This window comes from Leptinotarsa decemlineata, unplaced genomic scaffold (assembly GCF_025532065.1).
Source record: "Leptinotarsa decemlineata unplaced genomic scaffold, Ldec_3_MD MMD2_tig00001393_RagTag_RagTag, whole genome shotgun sequence".
NCBI classification, from domain to species: Eukaryota; Metazoa; Arthropoda; class Insecta; order Coleoptera; family Chrysomelidae; genus Leptinotarsa; species Leptinotarsa decemlineata.
In genome coordinates, this window is record NW_027412562.1 from 14,585,897 (window position 1) to 14,603,888 (window position 17,992).

Below are 17,992 nucleotides of genomic sequence, written 5' to 3' on the forward strand. Positions count from 1 at the left end.
CGTGTTATTGGGTTATCCAGAAACGGAAACTTGTAGCTGTTGTAACAAAGCAACCTCATTTGTTACTGGAATGTTGCGTTTGTCACAAATTGTTTTATCACACGTGCTCAAATATCACTTCATCGGAAACTAGACTGATTAATTCTGAAAAATCGGTGACTTGGACATGCCAAAAGTGCGATCAGATTGGTAATGATATCAACTCATTGAAGGCGGTTATAGTTGCTCTTCAAGATGAGATTAAAAACATCAAGCCTGTTGATAACACAACACTTAATAATACCCAGTTTGAGGAAGTCATCCAAGAGGTTTTTGAAAGACAAAACCGAAAACGCAATTTGATTATTTTTGGAATGTCTCAAAAGAAGAACGAGTCTCCTCTGGAAAAAGTGAGGTATCAAAATTACTACCGTACCTTTCTCCTGGGACCGACTTACCTATCACTAATGACTTCTTTAATGCAGTGAGTTCTAGAGAATTAGATGTTATATGTTTGAGTGAAACTTGGCTTTCCAGTGTATTCGATGCAGAGCTTTTCCCAAGCAACTACAATATCCCAAGATGTGACAGAAATTTCAGCCAAACAAACACAACCAAAGGAGGAGGTGTTATTCTCACTCTTCAAAATCATTTGAAATTCAAATCCATAGTCTTGACGTGTTTGATCTCCGCAACACCTTTTATAGATATAGTTGGTTGCAAATTGCTTAATAATTCGAATTTAATTTTATTTGTTATTTATATCAAAAACCTGAAAAAACTTAAAACATATTTTTATCAGCAGCAATTCATCACGTTGAGAAGTGAAGTGAAAGAACAAATAAACAATGCTTATAAAAACTCCCTTGATAAAAGTGAACGCAAAATTAGCGAAGATCCAAGTGCATTTTGGAATTTCATGCAGAACAAAAGAGGTAATTCGAAAACTCCCGGAGTTATGAATGATGAAACTAAAACTTACACCAAACCGCAAGAAATTATGTATGCATTTGCAAACTTCTTTAAAAGTGTTTATATTATATCTGATGTCTCTTCATGTTATACCCTTGATAACTGCACAAATAATTTACCAACAATAATTATCGATCAGATGAATGAAATCGAAGTTGCGAGAAAACTGAAAAATAAAATAATTGTCGGTCCTGATCAAATACCAAGTTTCGTAGTTCAAGATTGTATTAACCCTTCACTGATTCCCCTACTTCATATATAATCTTTGTTTGAAAACTTGTGAGTTCCCTGACCTTTGAAGAAAAGCTCGAGTATGCCCAATTTTCAAAAGGGGGATATTACATCAATAAAAAACTATAGAGCCATTTCAATATTGAGCAATTATACTAATATTTACAATCCAATACGAAATATCATATCAGATGATCAGCATGGGTTTGTAGAAAATAAGTCGTGCATAACCAATCTTGCATGTCTTCCACAATGTGTCTCTGAAGCCTTGGATAAGAAACTGCAGGTTGACGTTATTTATACAGACATGCAAAAAGCTTTTGATCAAATAGATTTATTCATTCTTCTCAAGCGTCTCTCAGAATTTGGTTTTTCAGCAAAATTGGTTAAACTCATGTCAAACTATCTAATCGATAGAAAACAATATGTAGAGTATGAAGGCTTCAAATCTGCTTTATATACTCCCCAGTTCCGGAGTACCCCAAGGCTTGAATTTAGGACCTCTTTTGTTCTTGATTTTCATTAACAATTCAACTAAAATAATAAACAATTCAAAACTGCTCTACGTTGATGACCTTAAAATATTCAAGGTGATGAAAAATTATGGAGACTGCTTAAAATTACAGTATGATTCAGATCTGATATATGATTGGTGTTCCAATAACCATTTGAATCTTAACACTGCTAAATGTCATGTATTGTATTTTTCCAGAAAAGAAAGTCTAATACAATTTACTTTCAAAATTGATAACAATACCATAAGTCGAGTTAATGGAATAAAAGAACTTGGCATTCATTTTGATCAGAAATTCACTTTTGTTTCACATATAGACCAAGCTGTTTCATCCGCTAGTCGAATGTTGGGCTTCATAATGAGGAACACCAGAGAATTTAAAGATACTAAGGTGATAATCACGCTATTCTATGCTTATGTGAGGTCTAAACTAAAATAATCTGGTATCCAATTTATAATTCTCATATACAGCAAATTGAAGCTGTCCAAAGAAAGTTTTTGAAATTTTTGCCTTTTCGCACTATAGGTATTTACCCCCAAAGAGGAATTGACTATTCCATCCGTTTGAACTAATTCAATATTATATCACTGAATACACGTAGATTTCTCATTACGGTCACATTTTTATATAATTCAATAAATAATAACATCTCCTCTACTCCGCTCTTACAAAAAATTGATTTTTATGTACCACGCCTCAACTCAAGATACGAGAGAACATTCCATTGTCAGAGTAGTAGAACAAATGTGAGTCTCAAAGCACCAGTAAATTTAATGTGTTATAATTTTAATTCAGTATGTAACATGTGTGATATTAATGGAAACTCTTTGAACTTTATCAAGGACTGTATTTTACATAGAACCTTTCATAAATAGTTTTTTTATAAAACTTTAATTTGTTTTATGTTAACCTTGTGAATGGTGATTCATTTATATGTCAACTGAATCTAATTATATTATTTAATTTATAATATTGATATCATTTGTAATTTGCCAATTTGATATGTAATATGTGAATTTAATTGGATTGAATGTTATTTTTTTAGTATATTTTCTTCAACATTTCCTGTAATTGGATGTACACCTGTTTGAAATAAAGTGTCATCTATCAACTCAACCCTCTCTGCAGTTGTGTATGTAATCCATTGTTTCTTTAGCACCATTTCATGGCACTCACTAGTAGTAATAACACTTTTAACATAAAAATGAGAAATAGAAACAGCATTTTTAACCATTTCTCAATTGTAATAGTCCTGTCCTCAGAGAAGAACGAAAAAATTAATAAAAAAGTAGCGTAAGAAACAAATGAGAGTTCCAAATACATTCCAACTGAGCAGTGGCATACAACAATTTTTTACTATTAACAATATTGAAAAAGTTAATTATCGGAAAGAACTATTTTAAATACGTCCAAATTCAAAAAAATGTACAGCATTGTTTAGAGAATTCCATGATCTTTCAAACAATGTGAGAATCGCCCCCTATTCCCTATCAAAATTCCAAGGGTTGTTCACCCCTCTGCTCCGGGGTTGAAGTGACGGCGCTGTAAATGGGGAAAAAAATGTTCCCCTCCCAATAAAAATCGACATATCTGAGCGTTTTATCGGATATCGGATTTGCAAGATTGGTACCCAAAACCTCCATGTCAAGTTTTCAATGGCCCACCCTGTATATTGTTCTGTAAATGGATTCATCTGCTGGGCGATAACTTTTGTTTTTTTTTTCGTCTTCTTTCTTCATATTCAATTTGTAATAAAATACTTTTCATTCATTAACCAACTCGGTGAAGTTCGTTTTATACTGGGATCCTATATTATTATAGTGGGAAAAACTACGGAGTACATACCACCACCATCTAGTCAGAATTATCAATTTTTGGCTGTACAGAGAGCTGAAATCTTTATTATACCCAAAATATCTAGAAAGTATTCAATTCTCTTTCATTTATTCAAAACTTCAATACTTGATTTGTTTGAGTCACTGCCACAAAATCGAATTTGAAAGCTTCGAAAGCTACAAAATAAAGCGATAAAATGTATTCAGGATATGCCATTCGTATAAATAACTATCTTAAAATGTATAGCAACCTGCCCGAACACATGATGAATGATACTTTTGCTACTTAATACAGTTAACCGTATCAAAGAATTTCATATTTGTCAAAAAATACTTAATCAATACAAAGAATAATAAACACTTTTGGATTTCATCTTCTTCTTATAGATTTTCATCGAATATCCGACAATTTCATCAACTTATTTAAGTAAATATCAATAATATATATTATTTTTATCGAATATCTCCACTTCTCCGAGCTCACAATGCTAACGCTTCTGTGGATAATCGAAAGAGCTGACGATATTTTGTGAAAAAATCAACCTAGCAACCAACTTGGCACCCAATCCGTACATTCGCGCCCTTCAATCCTATGAAAATATAACGAACCTTACCTAAAACAATCCACTTAGGACCATCTCCAGTCAAATTAGTCTGTTCTCTCATGATCACGGAAAATAAACCATCTTTCCATTCTCTGGTGGCGGGGTTAATTACTCCGAACAGTTCGTCGTTGGTGACAGCTTTGGGATTCAAATCATTATAAAACGGTTTGAGTTTTTGATTGGCGTAAGTTTTGTTCAGCGTTTTCCACACCATACTTTTTCCAGTTCCTATTAAATTGATACTAGTTTAAACAGAATTGAAATGTGAAAGATTATTAATAGTCCTTCGAATTAGAAAATTGATATATATCTTGAAATAATTGGAAAATTAAGGGGTGTGTCATGGTTTCTTGAAACCCAATGAGATATCATTATTATCCAGTCTCAACCGTGTCGGGGGTCTTCCATTTCATACTTTTCCAACAGATATAATAGAGCAGAAGCCAGAGAATGCCAGACCTACCCCACAATTCTTCCACAAAAAATGTAGTCGACTTCAATAAGAGAGCTTTTTAGTGAAATAACCCCGCTGGAGACTATTTTCATTATTTTGATTAGTTTAATAATTAGTCAACTGACTTGAATAGTGCGCAAGTTTTCATACAGAGCATTCTAATTGAAACGTGTCACTCTGAATAAGTTATTCGACTTATTCGGAATGGCACATCAACATTGAACGTAAAAATCAAACAATCATCGACCCCTATCCAACAATTACCCACATGTCAAAAAATTCAAATGAAAATGATAGTTGAAGTTTTTGAGGCTTTTTTATTCTATATCCAACTCACGGACGTAAAAAATAAAAAGACACAGCAAACCAATGTCTACGACACAGATTGTGTTGAAGTCGCTAGATTCGAGGGCACGCGCATTACGCTAAAAAAAAGACCTGCGCTTTTTTCAAGAACAGATCACCAGTACTACAGAAAAATCCTCAAGGCGCCCTCCGAGCGGTGCCTGTGCGAAAGTAGCGATTCACATTGGATTTGAATCGCTGGAGATTAAATTCATTCGGAAAAACGTTTTCAGGAAGTTCATTCCTTATAAACACAGTTCTCCAGATGAAAGATTCCTTAAACAGTGAAGTTCGAGGTGTAATGACTTGAACCTCAAAACGATAAGCAACCAAAGTCCATCGTATATTTCTGATATGTACCGCTCCCGATGGAATCACATGTTACAAGTCACTTGAACACTTCCCGTGGAAGTATCTATATAGGAGAGACAAATCTCCAATCCTTCCTCGATGTTCCAAGCCAGCAAGGTTGCACCTGATGTTCGCGTCTTCCATCAGTCAGATGAATAGATCAGGATAGATTTTGACCTCCCCTCTATCATACACAATTCAATTAATTGGGTGATAATGGAAACAAAAATATGTTTAAGGAAACTTAATGATGAAGATATGATATTTTCATTGGATATGTAATTCGAAATTCAAATATTGAATATTTATCGTATCAGAAGAAAATACAGACTGAAAAAATAACATTCCTGAGAGGAAAATATTGATATAAACTCCAATCTCAAAAAGAATTATGAATATCATGAATACTTGGCATTGTGAAAAAACAATACTAAAGTGTAATATAATGATTTCCTAAACAATAAGGTTGAGCTTCAAATGGTTGAGCTTCATCAGGTTGAGCTTCATCAGGTTGAGCTTCAAGAGGGTTTTATCAAACGGACAACTGAAAAAGATAAGATTCGAGTATTTCAATAATAATCTACTTCTTTCATTTTAGAAATATAAAAATTACAAATCAAATCATAACAAAATTACAATCTTTACACACACTTTTTCACACTGACATATAGTGACAACTGCACAAGAGTTAATCTACTTGCTCGAAGAGATAATGACTTCACTGACTACTGATGAATTCATTTTAAAAAAAAGATATAATCAGACATGTATTGTTCCATAACTTCGAACTCATTTACGACAAGGTTATTGTTGTGAATAGAGAAGAAAGAAGTTTTGATTTATTTGTTCTGAGATACCTTGTAGATCTAGATATAGTTTGTGTTTATGTTGATAACCACTGTCAGATAAAAATGTAATAGAATTGTCAATACACGTTTTCAAAAAAAGTTATGAAAGAAAATACTCATTCTTTCTTGAGATTACTCCATAACATTAATTGGCAATCGTGACAGGACTAGGTATGGAGAATCCTTCCTTAGCCAATAAAGAACGAGAGTTGTTAAGAAAAATGTTTACCGGTATTTGTAATGACTTGGAAAAAGAGCTCAGCAGTCCAGAAGTTGAGCAGTACGACATTTCAACTTTGCTGAGACAGTTAGAGGATAAAGCTGAACGAATATTTTAACTTGATTCAGTGATTGGTTTCCGAAGAAGATGCCAAAATCAATGAAGAATTCAGAAGCATAGAGATCTACAGAGAACAATTAATATATTATTGATCCAAATGTGATTACACGTTGACGAATTTACCAAGGCTCTTGCCTTGCCTTTTGTATCCTCTTGGATACAAAAAGCAATCATACGGAAACCCTGCCATGTATAAAACGAAGGTTTCTATCACCAAAACTAGATTTGAAAAAATTCAATGGAGATGTTAAACAATGGATGGGACTTTGGGGTCAGTTCCGTAAGATAGACGAGGACAAAGACATCGATCAGGATGATAAATTTCAATACCTCCTGCAAGCCATGGAACCAGGATCTCCTGCGGAATCATTAGTGGAAAGTTTCCTACCATCAGGGGCTAACTATAAAAATGCCATTGCTAAACTCAAGACTAGATTCGCCAGAGATGAGTTTTTGATAGAGGTGTATGTGAGAGAATAGCTCAATTTAGTTTTGAAACAAGCTAATATTAACAAATCAGATATGCCACTGACGGTTTCATATGATTTTCCAGAAACACAGTTAAGGGCTCTTGAATCTAGTAACAAATATGCATCTATGTTATACCCTTCAGTTGAATCTGCTCTTCCTGATGACATATTTAAGGTGTGGGAGATACACATAAGTAGTTCCAGTAGGGTAATATAAGGGAAATCTAGCAGTATTTCTCATTCTTCCGATGATCATTCTACTAATCATTCACAAATGTTATTAGATTTCCTCAAGAATGAAGTAGAAAGTAAAGAGCGTATACGCTTGGCCAGGAACAGCTTCGTTTCTGGGAAGGATCCAAAATATGGTGTGAGAGGTCAAGTAATCGAGAGAGTTTCACATAAGGTAACACATCAAAATCAACTGAATAGTATACAGCAGCCACGATTCTCTCAGCTGGACAAAGAGGTAACAAAAAGATTTTTCAATGCTTATTTTGCGATAAAAAATCACATTAAAGTAAAGATTGTTTCATAACCCGTTCATTCACTTTTATTAAAAGAAAAGATATTGTCACCAAAAAGAATGTTTGCTTTGCTTGCCTCAAGCCCAATCATAACATCAAAAATTGTAAAACCATTGTTAAATGTGTAGTTTGTAGCAAAAAACATTATCCTATTCTTTGTGCGGAGTAGGCTACAAAATCTGATATGAAATTAAATGAAAATTTAGTTTCTAATAGTGAAAAGAATGATGAAAATGTTTCATTCAATAAAAACAGTAATGGTACTTCATTGCAAACTGTTTCTATAAGGATTGTCAACAAAAATGGCTCCAAAGTTATCAGAGCTTTATTGGATTCAGCATTTCAACGATCTTATGTTTTGACAGAGTACACTGTAAATTTAGGTTTTGAAAAAATAGGGCATGAAAACATTATACAGAGTGTTTTTGGGGGAGTACAGTTAAATCCTAAAACTTATACTCTATACGAAATAGAAATTCATAACTTAAGTAGTACATTTTGCTGTGAAGTTAAAGCTCTTGAACTAACAAAAATATGTAATTATTCTCTACGTTTCCATGATATTGATATTATTCGTGAGTTGAGAAATAAAGATATAGTTGTTTCGTATTCTTGTATTGAATCTACTGAGATCAGCTTACTTTTAGGTGCAGATATTTATAGAAAATTGTTGACAGAGAAGCTAGAAAACGTAGATAATGATTTAGTTGCCATAGAAACTCGTTTAGGGTAGACATGGGACATGGGGAAATGTCAAAGCAATAATGATATTTTCGATACACCATGTAGTTTTGATGACATGAACATAGCCAGTTTATGGAGTTTGGATATTCTGGGAATTCCGGATCCTGTAGCTGTCAAAAGTGAAGACGTGGATGCTGAAACAATAAGACGGTTCAATGAATCAATTTGTCGTAATATTAGTAACCGATATGAAGTTGAACTTCCTTGGGTAGAGGATGGTCCAAAATTTCTAGGTAATAGGGAATCCGCGAAAAAAAGACTTATTTTTACAACTAAGAAGTTAATCAGTCTCAACCAATTTGTGGAATATAATAAGATTTTTGAAGACTGGAAAACTTCAGGTATAATTGAGGAGGTTCAAAACGATGATAGAAATATTTCAGGTCATTTTATACTGCATCACCCTGTATTCAAAGATTCTAGTAGTACAATAAAGATCGGGCCAGTTTTTGATGCCTCGGCGAAAAGTCGTGATGGTATGTCACTGAACGATTGTTTAGAAAAGGGACCAAATTTAATAGAGTTGATACTCAATATTATCATGAAGTTCAGAGTAGGATTAATTGGAGTAATTTCAGATATAAAAAGAGCATTTCTCCAGATCAGTATAGCACCAAAAGATAGGGATTTTTAAAAGTTTTTATGGTGGAAAGATCAATCTCGTACTGAAATTATTCAATATCGTCATACAAGAGTAGTATTTGGTGTCTCATCCAGCCGTTTTTTGTTAGAGGCCACTATTGAATATCATTTGGATACAGTTCTTCAGTCTTTTAAGTATATTGCAGATGAGCTCAATGAATCATTTTATATTCATAATGGCGTCACAAGTGTTAACAATCGAGGCGAGTTGGAAAAATTTATCATTGAGTCCAAATGTATCATAGATATGGCACAATTTGATTTAAGGGGTTGGATATACAATCACAAAAAGATTTTTGAGGAGGAAATTAATGAAATGCCTACTAATACTAATATTGTATCTGTTCTTGGATTATTTTGGGATTTTGACATAAATGGTTTTAAGCGTTTAGATGACATATCAACCACGAAACGAGGCTTACTTTCAGCTGCCCAACGTATTTTCGACCCTATTGGTTTCACGTGTCCCGTTACATTGTTGCCCAAAATGTTATTACAAAAAACATGGTATCTTAAAATTAGTTGGGATAGCAAGTTACCTGAAGATATTGAAAGAGGCTTCAAAAATTGGTTGAGTCAAGTTGCATAACCAAAGAAAATAGTTTTGAATAGTCTGAACATGTTTCATTACATATATTCACTGATGCAAGTAAATTATCGTTTGCTGCATGTATTTTCATTAGAGTTAAAGAAAAGGGATTCGTGAGATCACACTTACTACAGGCTAAATCTAATAGCTCCAATTAAGATTATCATTATACCCCGTTTCGAGTTGTTAGGTGCTGTTCTGGGATGCAGACTACTTCAGTCAGTGAAAAGAGTGAAATGTTTCGAAATATAGATACTTTCTTTTGGTGTGATTCGAAAGTTGTTTTGGCATGGATTAAAACTAATTCGAATTGAAATACATCTGTTTCGAACAGAGTCGCAGAAATTCATGCAAATAGTGATATGAATAGATGGAATTTTGTACCAGGTAATCAAAATGCAGCAGACCTGCCAACGAGAGGATGTAGTCCTAAATAATTATTTGAAACTCAATGGTGGAATGGTCCTAAGTGGTTGAATGGAGAAATTGAATTATGGCCATCTATGAATGATCAGTTTTCTGAGAAGGAGGCATACAATGAGGCAAGAAAATGCGTATTTTCGAACCAAATGGTTTTGGAACAAAAATTGAGCTCTACAATATTTCAATATTTTTCCCAGTATTCAAAAAATGTGAGAATGATAGCATGTATAATGAGATTTTATGAAAGGGTACACGAAGGTATAATAAAGTATGAATCGAAGTTGACCTATGAAGAGTATGTATCTGCTGAATTACGACTCATCAAAATAATACAAAGTGAAAGTTTTTGTAACAGAAATTATATCAATTTTCAAATATTCCAAGATGAGAATGGATTGATGAGAGTCAGAACCAAACTTGTTTATGGGGAAGAGGAAGACAATTTCAAGTTTCCTATTTTGTAACCCTACAAACATGAACGGTTGATATCGGAACAACACAGACTTTTATTTCATGCTGGTGTTCAAACAGTTTTGGTAAAATTGAGACAAAAATTTTGGATTATGAAAGGTAGAAAGATGGTGAAATATGTTGTTTCAAAATGTGTAACATGCAAAAAATTCCAATCTAGATCCCTTGAAACTCCTTTTGTTTCTCTACCCAAGGAAAGAATAAGCAATTCAGCTGCCTTTGAGGTGACTGGAATAGATTTAGCAGGTCCTCTTTTTTTGAGAAGTAGAGAGAAAGCGTGGATTGTTCTTTTTACATGCGCATTGTACAGGGCGTGTCATTTTGAAGTGGTGATATCACTTTCCACAAAAGATTTTTTATTTGCTTCAAGGAGATTCATTGCTAGAAGGGGAAGAATTTAAATCATTTATTCCGATAACGAAAGTAATTTTGTAGGCGAGAATAATATGTTGAAGAGTTTAGATTGGAACGAAATATTAAAATTTTTCCACTATCAGTAAAATAACTTGGCGTTTCAATCTTCTCACTGCTGCGTGGTAGGAAAGATGGTGGGAGAGGGTTGTACGTATTATAAAGGAACTATTAAGACTAAATTTGGTGACTATCATATGTGATTGTGAAGCTATCATAAATTCACGACCTCTCACCTATGTTAATGATTCTCCAGAAGATTTAATTCCTATCACACCTTCATTTTCCATCCAAGACATTCCGTCTAGTGAAACCCATGATTTAGATACTCTTGATAGGACTGGTATTCAGAAACTTTACAGATTTCTTCATAAATTGAGAGATTCTCTCAGACATCGCTCCAAAGATGAATATTTGGCGGATCTAGTTCATATAGGTCAACGAAGGCATGATAAATTGAAAGTTGGTGATATAGTATTGGTTGGTTCAGATAATACGAAACGCATAAGTTGGCCGATGGGCCGAATACTAGAAGTATATCCAGGAAGAGACAATATTGCCAGAGTGGCGAAAATCAAACTAGCCTTAGGAGGGGAAATAGTTCGTCTTTTCCAGAGAATTTACCTTTTAGAAATATCCAGACCAGATGAAGAACTTTATCTTCTGAATTCCGAAAGAAAACAGCTGAAGAGAAAATTGAAGAAAGAGATTCTTCAATTCATCCTCAACCATCCACATCCCAACCAATTTTTAAAGAGGAGAAAAAAGAAATTGTCACGACTTATGGACGTAAAGTTAACGCTCCCAAGCGTTATGGATTTTGATTTTGTTTTGCTGTCGCAAAAGGTGGGAGTTTGTTGTGGATAGAGAAGAAAGAAGTTTTGATTTATTTGATCTGAGATACCTTGTAGATCTAGATATAGTTTGTTTTTATGTTGATAACTACTGTCAGATAAAAAATGTTATAGAATTGTCAATACAAGTTTTCAAAAAAGTCACAAAAGAAAATAATCATTCTTTCTTGAGATTACTCCATAACAGTTATGGCGTCAGTGAGTATATATGACAATATGCATGGCGACTTATTTTTTTCTCCTTGACCTCGGTATATTTTCCTGCTTTAATTTTCACTGATTTACCTATTCAAATTGAATATAACACATTTCTTGATGAATTAGTACACAATATAAAAAAATCTACCAGTGGTATGTAGACAAAAGTGTTTTTCATTCATTTCATCAGAGTAAATTTTACTTACATGGAACATTATCATCCTCAAAGGCGGACATTGATATTTCGAAATAAGACACCTGCCTGTTACCGAATACAGTACGTAATGATATTCATTCACTCATTCGATTCAATCCCAGCCATCATTCAAATCTTGTTCGATTTGGAAAAAGTATAATTTTAGGAGAGATCAACTTCTGGGAAAGAAACATTTTAACTTTATACTTTTCTATCTCAATAGAAAAAATGTGGGAAACTTCCAAAGAAAGGAAGCAATTGATTTCAAAATAAAATCTTTACGAAAATGTGTAGAAAAAAACAGTTATTGTTGAAATGCACCTGATTCATTTTGTTGGTGTATCTAATTTACTGAATGTCGCATAATGGATTCAAATTTTGAAATATTTGTTCAAAATCAGTTTCAACAGCTCTAATGAATGACCACCTATTGGTGGTTGTTCATCATATGAATGATTTTTATAGAAATTTGATAATCACTGTGACGCCAATGGGCAACAAACTTTGTTGTGTTCGAGGTTGTGTTGGTAATCTTCTATGGAAGCACAAATTTTTGTTGGATTGCTAACAAACTCAACAGTAAATCACCATTTTTACTCTCTATTTCACTAGCCCAGTAAATATCAATCAAGAACAACAATGTCAACATACACTGGTGAAATTTGTACATAGTAAAGAACGATCACAGAGGCATTCCTACGACAGCGTTGTCACGTATGGAGTTGCAACAAATTATACAGAATAATTCGGTAACATAAAACAAATTTTAAAACACATTGCACCAGTTCAGGTTTTAGAATGTTTGATGTCGATTTTCATTTCATGAACAAAGTTGTAATTTTGAGTTACTGAATGGAAGTTTAGACGAGTGGTGGTGGATAGTGAAGAACTATTACGGATTCGATATGACAACGCCCAGCTCAACAGCATAACTTCATAGTGTTCTTGAATGCCGACTGCACTTAATGAGGTAAATGAGTGGTCCATTTTATTTTACGTCCATGATCCAACAATATAACATTTTTGAAACATTAAGCAATATCATGAAAACACAAAATTCTTTTATACGTTTGTATTCAATTCCGAATTAGAAACTGAAACTCAACAGAAAAAGTCACTTTATCAAATGTTTGATTAGAGCCCCAGTAACTTGCACACAATGTTTCCTTCTTTACATTCTGAAAAATATCAGGTGTCAGTTGCTTACAGCACCTGGGTGCCAGGGCATTCAGGAATCACAGGTAATGATAAAACTGATGAATGCGCTAGACACGGATCATCAACTTCATATATAGGTCCTGAACTGATTCTGGGGGTACCAAAATCATTGGTACGAAACCACATTAGGACATGGACCAATGAGAAGCACACAGAGTACTGGAAAAAAGTATCTGGCAACAAACACAGTAGAACCTTCATTAGGGAACCGTCCGAGAAAGGAACCCCAAAGAACTACTTCAATATATTAGGGATCGGCTCAAAATAATTACAGTGTTACTAAGCAGTCATTGTCCGCTCAGAGGACACCTGAATAAAATGGAGCTGTACAACGGAGACCTCAGCTGCAGATTATGCAACGAAGGGATAGAAACAGCTCCACACATCTTATGCGAATGTGAGGCACTGAATCACAGTAGGCAGGCAATATATGGACGTACAGAATTAGTTCCAGAAGAATATGACGAACATTCAAACGGAACCTATACAAACTAGTACAGGAAACGAGACTGATTGAATGGAATGGGTGTCATGAGAAGATGGGAGAATAAACGCTATGAGCTCAAGAGACTGCAGTGTTTTCTGGAGGCTCGGACTGAATGGACAAGTCAGACAACTCCCAAAGGACAAAAAAAAGCCTACACACCTAGTGATTTTTGTCCGTGAATTAACTACAGTATACGCAGCTTTTTGATTTCAACGGTTTCCATAAAAAATCCTGGTGAAGTCAAATCGGGGTATCTGTGTGGTCATTCTGTAATAACTCGAGTTCTAAAATAACTAAAATAACTCGAGTTCAATTAAGATAGAAATAATAAACATTAATAATGAAACTAAGCTGACCGTCACAATTTCAGAATAATTTTAACATGAACATACACTTCAGCAGTAACTATATGATGAAATTTCAAGACCATATCGATACTCAAACAAAAACTTCCCCAACGTGAGTTCTTATTTCTGTTATTTTCATTAGTATCATCCAAAAGCCTTCAGTTTGAATATTCCGAATAGTGAAATTGTGCATTTAGATTGACGTTTCTTGGAATTGGGTGAAAAGTGTTTTACATTTTCAATTTCTGTTTATTATAATGTCAAAACTATGAGGGAGTCAGATACAAAATTGAAAGGCCTTTCAGGTATCGATTATAAATCTATTTGAAATTTTTGACTTGAGGCTTTTTTCGTAGATATGTGTCTGAAAATCTAACTAAAGTTTCACTATTTTTACGATTTCAGTGTCAAATAAGTATTTAGGGTGAATTGTTTCAACTAGAATGCACTGTGTGCAAATGATACTATGATATATTTTACCTGCATATCCTATTATGAAAACTGAATGTCTCACAGCAAATAGTTCTTCCAGTTGTACCACTTTCAATATGAAACCATCTTCTGGTTGTAGTTTAAGATCGACGGCAGTTTTCTTGATCATCTTTTCAAAATCCAAATTACGTTTTCGAGGTACATCCAAAGCGGGAAACAAATCTCCTATGAGACCCATAAATACCTGAAGTAAAAAACCCAAATATTAGTTGAACTTTTAAATATTTTCATCTTTTCACTTATATTTTTTTATTTCATATGTAACAGAAACCACAGAGGGTGAAAGCTGGAATCAGACTTCAAAAACAAAGCATTTGTGATCCAGTACTCGACATTGATGCTTCGACCCCATTATAGGTCTCAAGAGTGGTGCTAGGCTGAAGAAACACAATGCATTACTGGCTTTAGATACTGATTATTTGAATGAATTAGACTGAATATCATTTTCAGATATTTAGTAGATATGAACGATCTTGATTTATACAGAAATTCAATTACTAGAGAAATTTTTTTTTTGGCACTTTCGACGTACTGGGACCATGGGAGATATTTATCAGTGAACAATCCTAGAAATTTCATATATCTTGTATAATGTATCACTAATCCATTTGTGGTGTGAACACATGAATTGAATGTCAATTATTCACCAATCTCAACAGAGAATTATTCAATTAATTCTGAATTTTTTTAATTTATTGATTTCCAAACATTCATTATATAATTTATAAAACTCATGTTCTTTTTGAAAAATTTTGTGCTCAATAATCTCAAGTAACCATTTTCCAGAAAATATATATTTCACAAATGAATGATTTTCTATAATAAATTACCAAATGACATCAAACAAATATCCAACATAGAACCTATCCATAAAATTATACAGGGCTTTTCATGATGAGCGTTAATTAGCCGTTTCTGACAAACTATTCAACGGATCATGTTTGGTAAAAAAAATATAGAAATTAATTTATATCTTCTAAACGGTAATAGATAGTGATAATCCTAGTGATAGTAGCAGCGAGTCATTAACTAGTAGAAAGATCTCTTCAAAAACCGGAGATCTAGTATATACATTCTCTGATTCCGATATTATAAGTGAATCATCCACTATCAGTTACAAAAACAAAGCAGGCTATAGGCTCGCATAGTGAACATAATAGTGTATCCCACCATCAAAATGACACTATCGAAGCAAGTCAATTCGTATAGATCAAAATACGAGTAAGAAAAGAATCTGGAGAGAGAAAACTCAGCAACACCTATGAATGAACAAGACAGAAATCTGGAGAAAAGCAACACCCAACAAACCGGGGGCACGGAGAAGCCGCATAGCGGAGACCGAGTGCAGCCCAGTGCGGGGAGTGAAGTGACCACAGGTTCTTTCCCTCCAGTTCTATCCGACCTCATTCACAACATATACACAGAGGTGGCTGAACGTGATCCTGCAGAGTAATGAGGAAAACTGGCCCCAAAAAAAACCTGATGGAACCGGAAAAGAAAAAATGGAGTGTAAAAACACCCTATCAAACTCCAGCCCTAACACCCAGATGAATGAGAAAATCTTCCAAGAAGAAATGAACTCGATCCACATCATTAAGGAGGCAGAAGTTTCTCTTATCATCAGCAAGTTAAAAGAGATTATGGATAGAGCAAGGCCGAGAGGGCAAGGGTATTCACCTGAACGTCATAATCCACAACTGCAAGGTAAAAACAACGCTGAAACACAGATTACGGCCAAAACTTCCTCAAGAGGGAAAAGTTCCCCCTCTCCTTGAAAGGACGTCCACGCTAAGATAGCCCTCATAAAAAAAGGACTATCGATAAAATCAATCTGTTCTGTAATACCAATCTGATCTGTTATAGAGGTTGACCCGGCCCTCAAGGATTTTTCTCTCTTAGCAATGAGACAGAGCCAGATCGATGCCTTCCGGAATCACTACAGGGAACAATTCATCATCAAGGCAGAAGAGAAGACAACTAACTGCAGGAAGTGACTTTCTCAGAATAACGTCAACTAAGACCACTACTGGATCAAAATATTTCTCAACCCTTCCTACCCCCACTCCTTAGAATAAAGATGTAGATGACTTTGTTATTGCTAGGAAGACGAGCAAAAGGCCACAACCAACTATTGTTGATAACAACAATAAATTCAGCACGCTCAGCGGAACGGAGAATACAACGTAGGTCGACACCTCGGTGGATTCCATCAAAAGTAAGAGCCAGCCAGATACAGGGTCGAAAGACAGGAGTCTTACTTCAATTATATCCAAGGGTATAATATCTGTCAACAAAGAACTCTCAGAATAGTTGAAAAGCAAGTTGGAGAAAAACTTCTTGGTGGAATACACCAGGAGGCCAATTCTCATATATACCAAATATCGGAATACTATCAAGCAGGAAAATATGGAATTCCACACATATACCCTTCTGAAGGACAAAACACATGCGTTTTTCTTCGGGGGTTGGAGTCAGCACCAAAAATTGAGAACATTGAGGAAGATCTCACGGAGAGACACAAATTGGACGTGGTAGCCGTTTATAGGCTTAGGTCAGATAGACGTCCAATATACATTGCCACGGACAAGGAGCCCATTCTGAGCTTCCTCAAACATAATATAAGGCACATCTTACACACCAGAGTCTCTTGGGAGCTGAGAAATAACAGCAGAGCCCTGGTGCAGTGCCACTGCTGCCAACGTTGGGGCCATGCAACTAACAATTGCTACAGAGCGACAATGTGTCTCAAGTATGCGGAGGAGCACCATACATTCCAGTGCCAAAAGTCAAGAACAGAACCGGCTTGGTGCGCCAATTGTGATAAAGATCACCCCGCGAACTGCCGTGACTGTCCAGTCTACCGGGAGCGTGCGGAGAAACTTTTCGTGTTAGAGTGGGCCAAACCCCGTCTTCACATTACTCAATTAAAGCAGGTGTCCCGCAGGGGTCCTGCCTATCATTGGACTTGTACTCATTGTACACGCACGACTTTTCCATGTTTTCGCCAACGAATGTAGGTATCTTCGCGGACGATACCGCAATTCACGTACACTGCAGATCCACTTCGACAGGATGGTCGTGCCGTAGTTTCACAAAAACAAAATTGTGATGAACAAATCGAAAACTGAACTCGTTAACTTCACGAAGAAATTTACCAACGTAAAGATCTTTGGTAAGTTGCGAATCAAATGCGTTGATGAGCAGAGAAGCGATATCTGAGAGTTATCCTGCTTTCAATTTTTATTTTAATCTACACTACATTATGAGACGCGGAATCGAAGCTAGCCTAGTTATAGAAGTAAACACAAGTAAGTTCACTCTCCGCCATATTTGGGTTAAAATTCCCTACCTCATATTTTATGCGCGGCCAACATGAAGTGCAACCGACTGAATCTAAGGCGTTTACCAAGCGAGTCAAATTGAGGCATCGAAGATTATTACAGAGTGG

The 17,992-nt window shown here is 35.0% G+C and overlaps 1 protein-coding gene across 1 annotated transcript in view; it reads right to left on the reverse strand.

Moving 5' to 3' along the window:
* Nucleotides 1-17,992, reverse strand: part of LOC111512972 (dynein beta chain, ciliary) — a 194,739-nt gene that overhangs the window by 56,840 nt on the left and 119,907 nt on the right. The window contains exons 10-11 of the mRNA XM_074176036.1: nt 14,533-14,728; nt 4,147-4,365 (exon numbers count right to left, since the gene is read on the reverse strand). Coding sequence (XP_074032137.1) covers nt 4,147-4,365; nt 14,533-14,728 — 415 coding nt within the window. The remainder of the gene's footprint in view (nt 1-4,146; nt 4,366-14,532; nt 14,729-17,992) is intronic.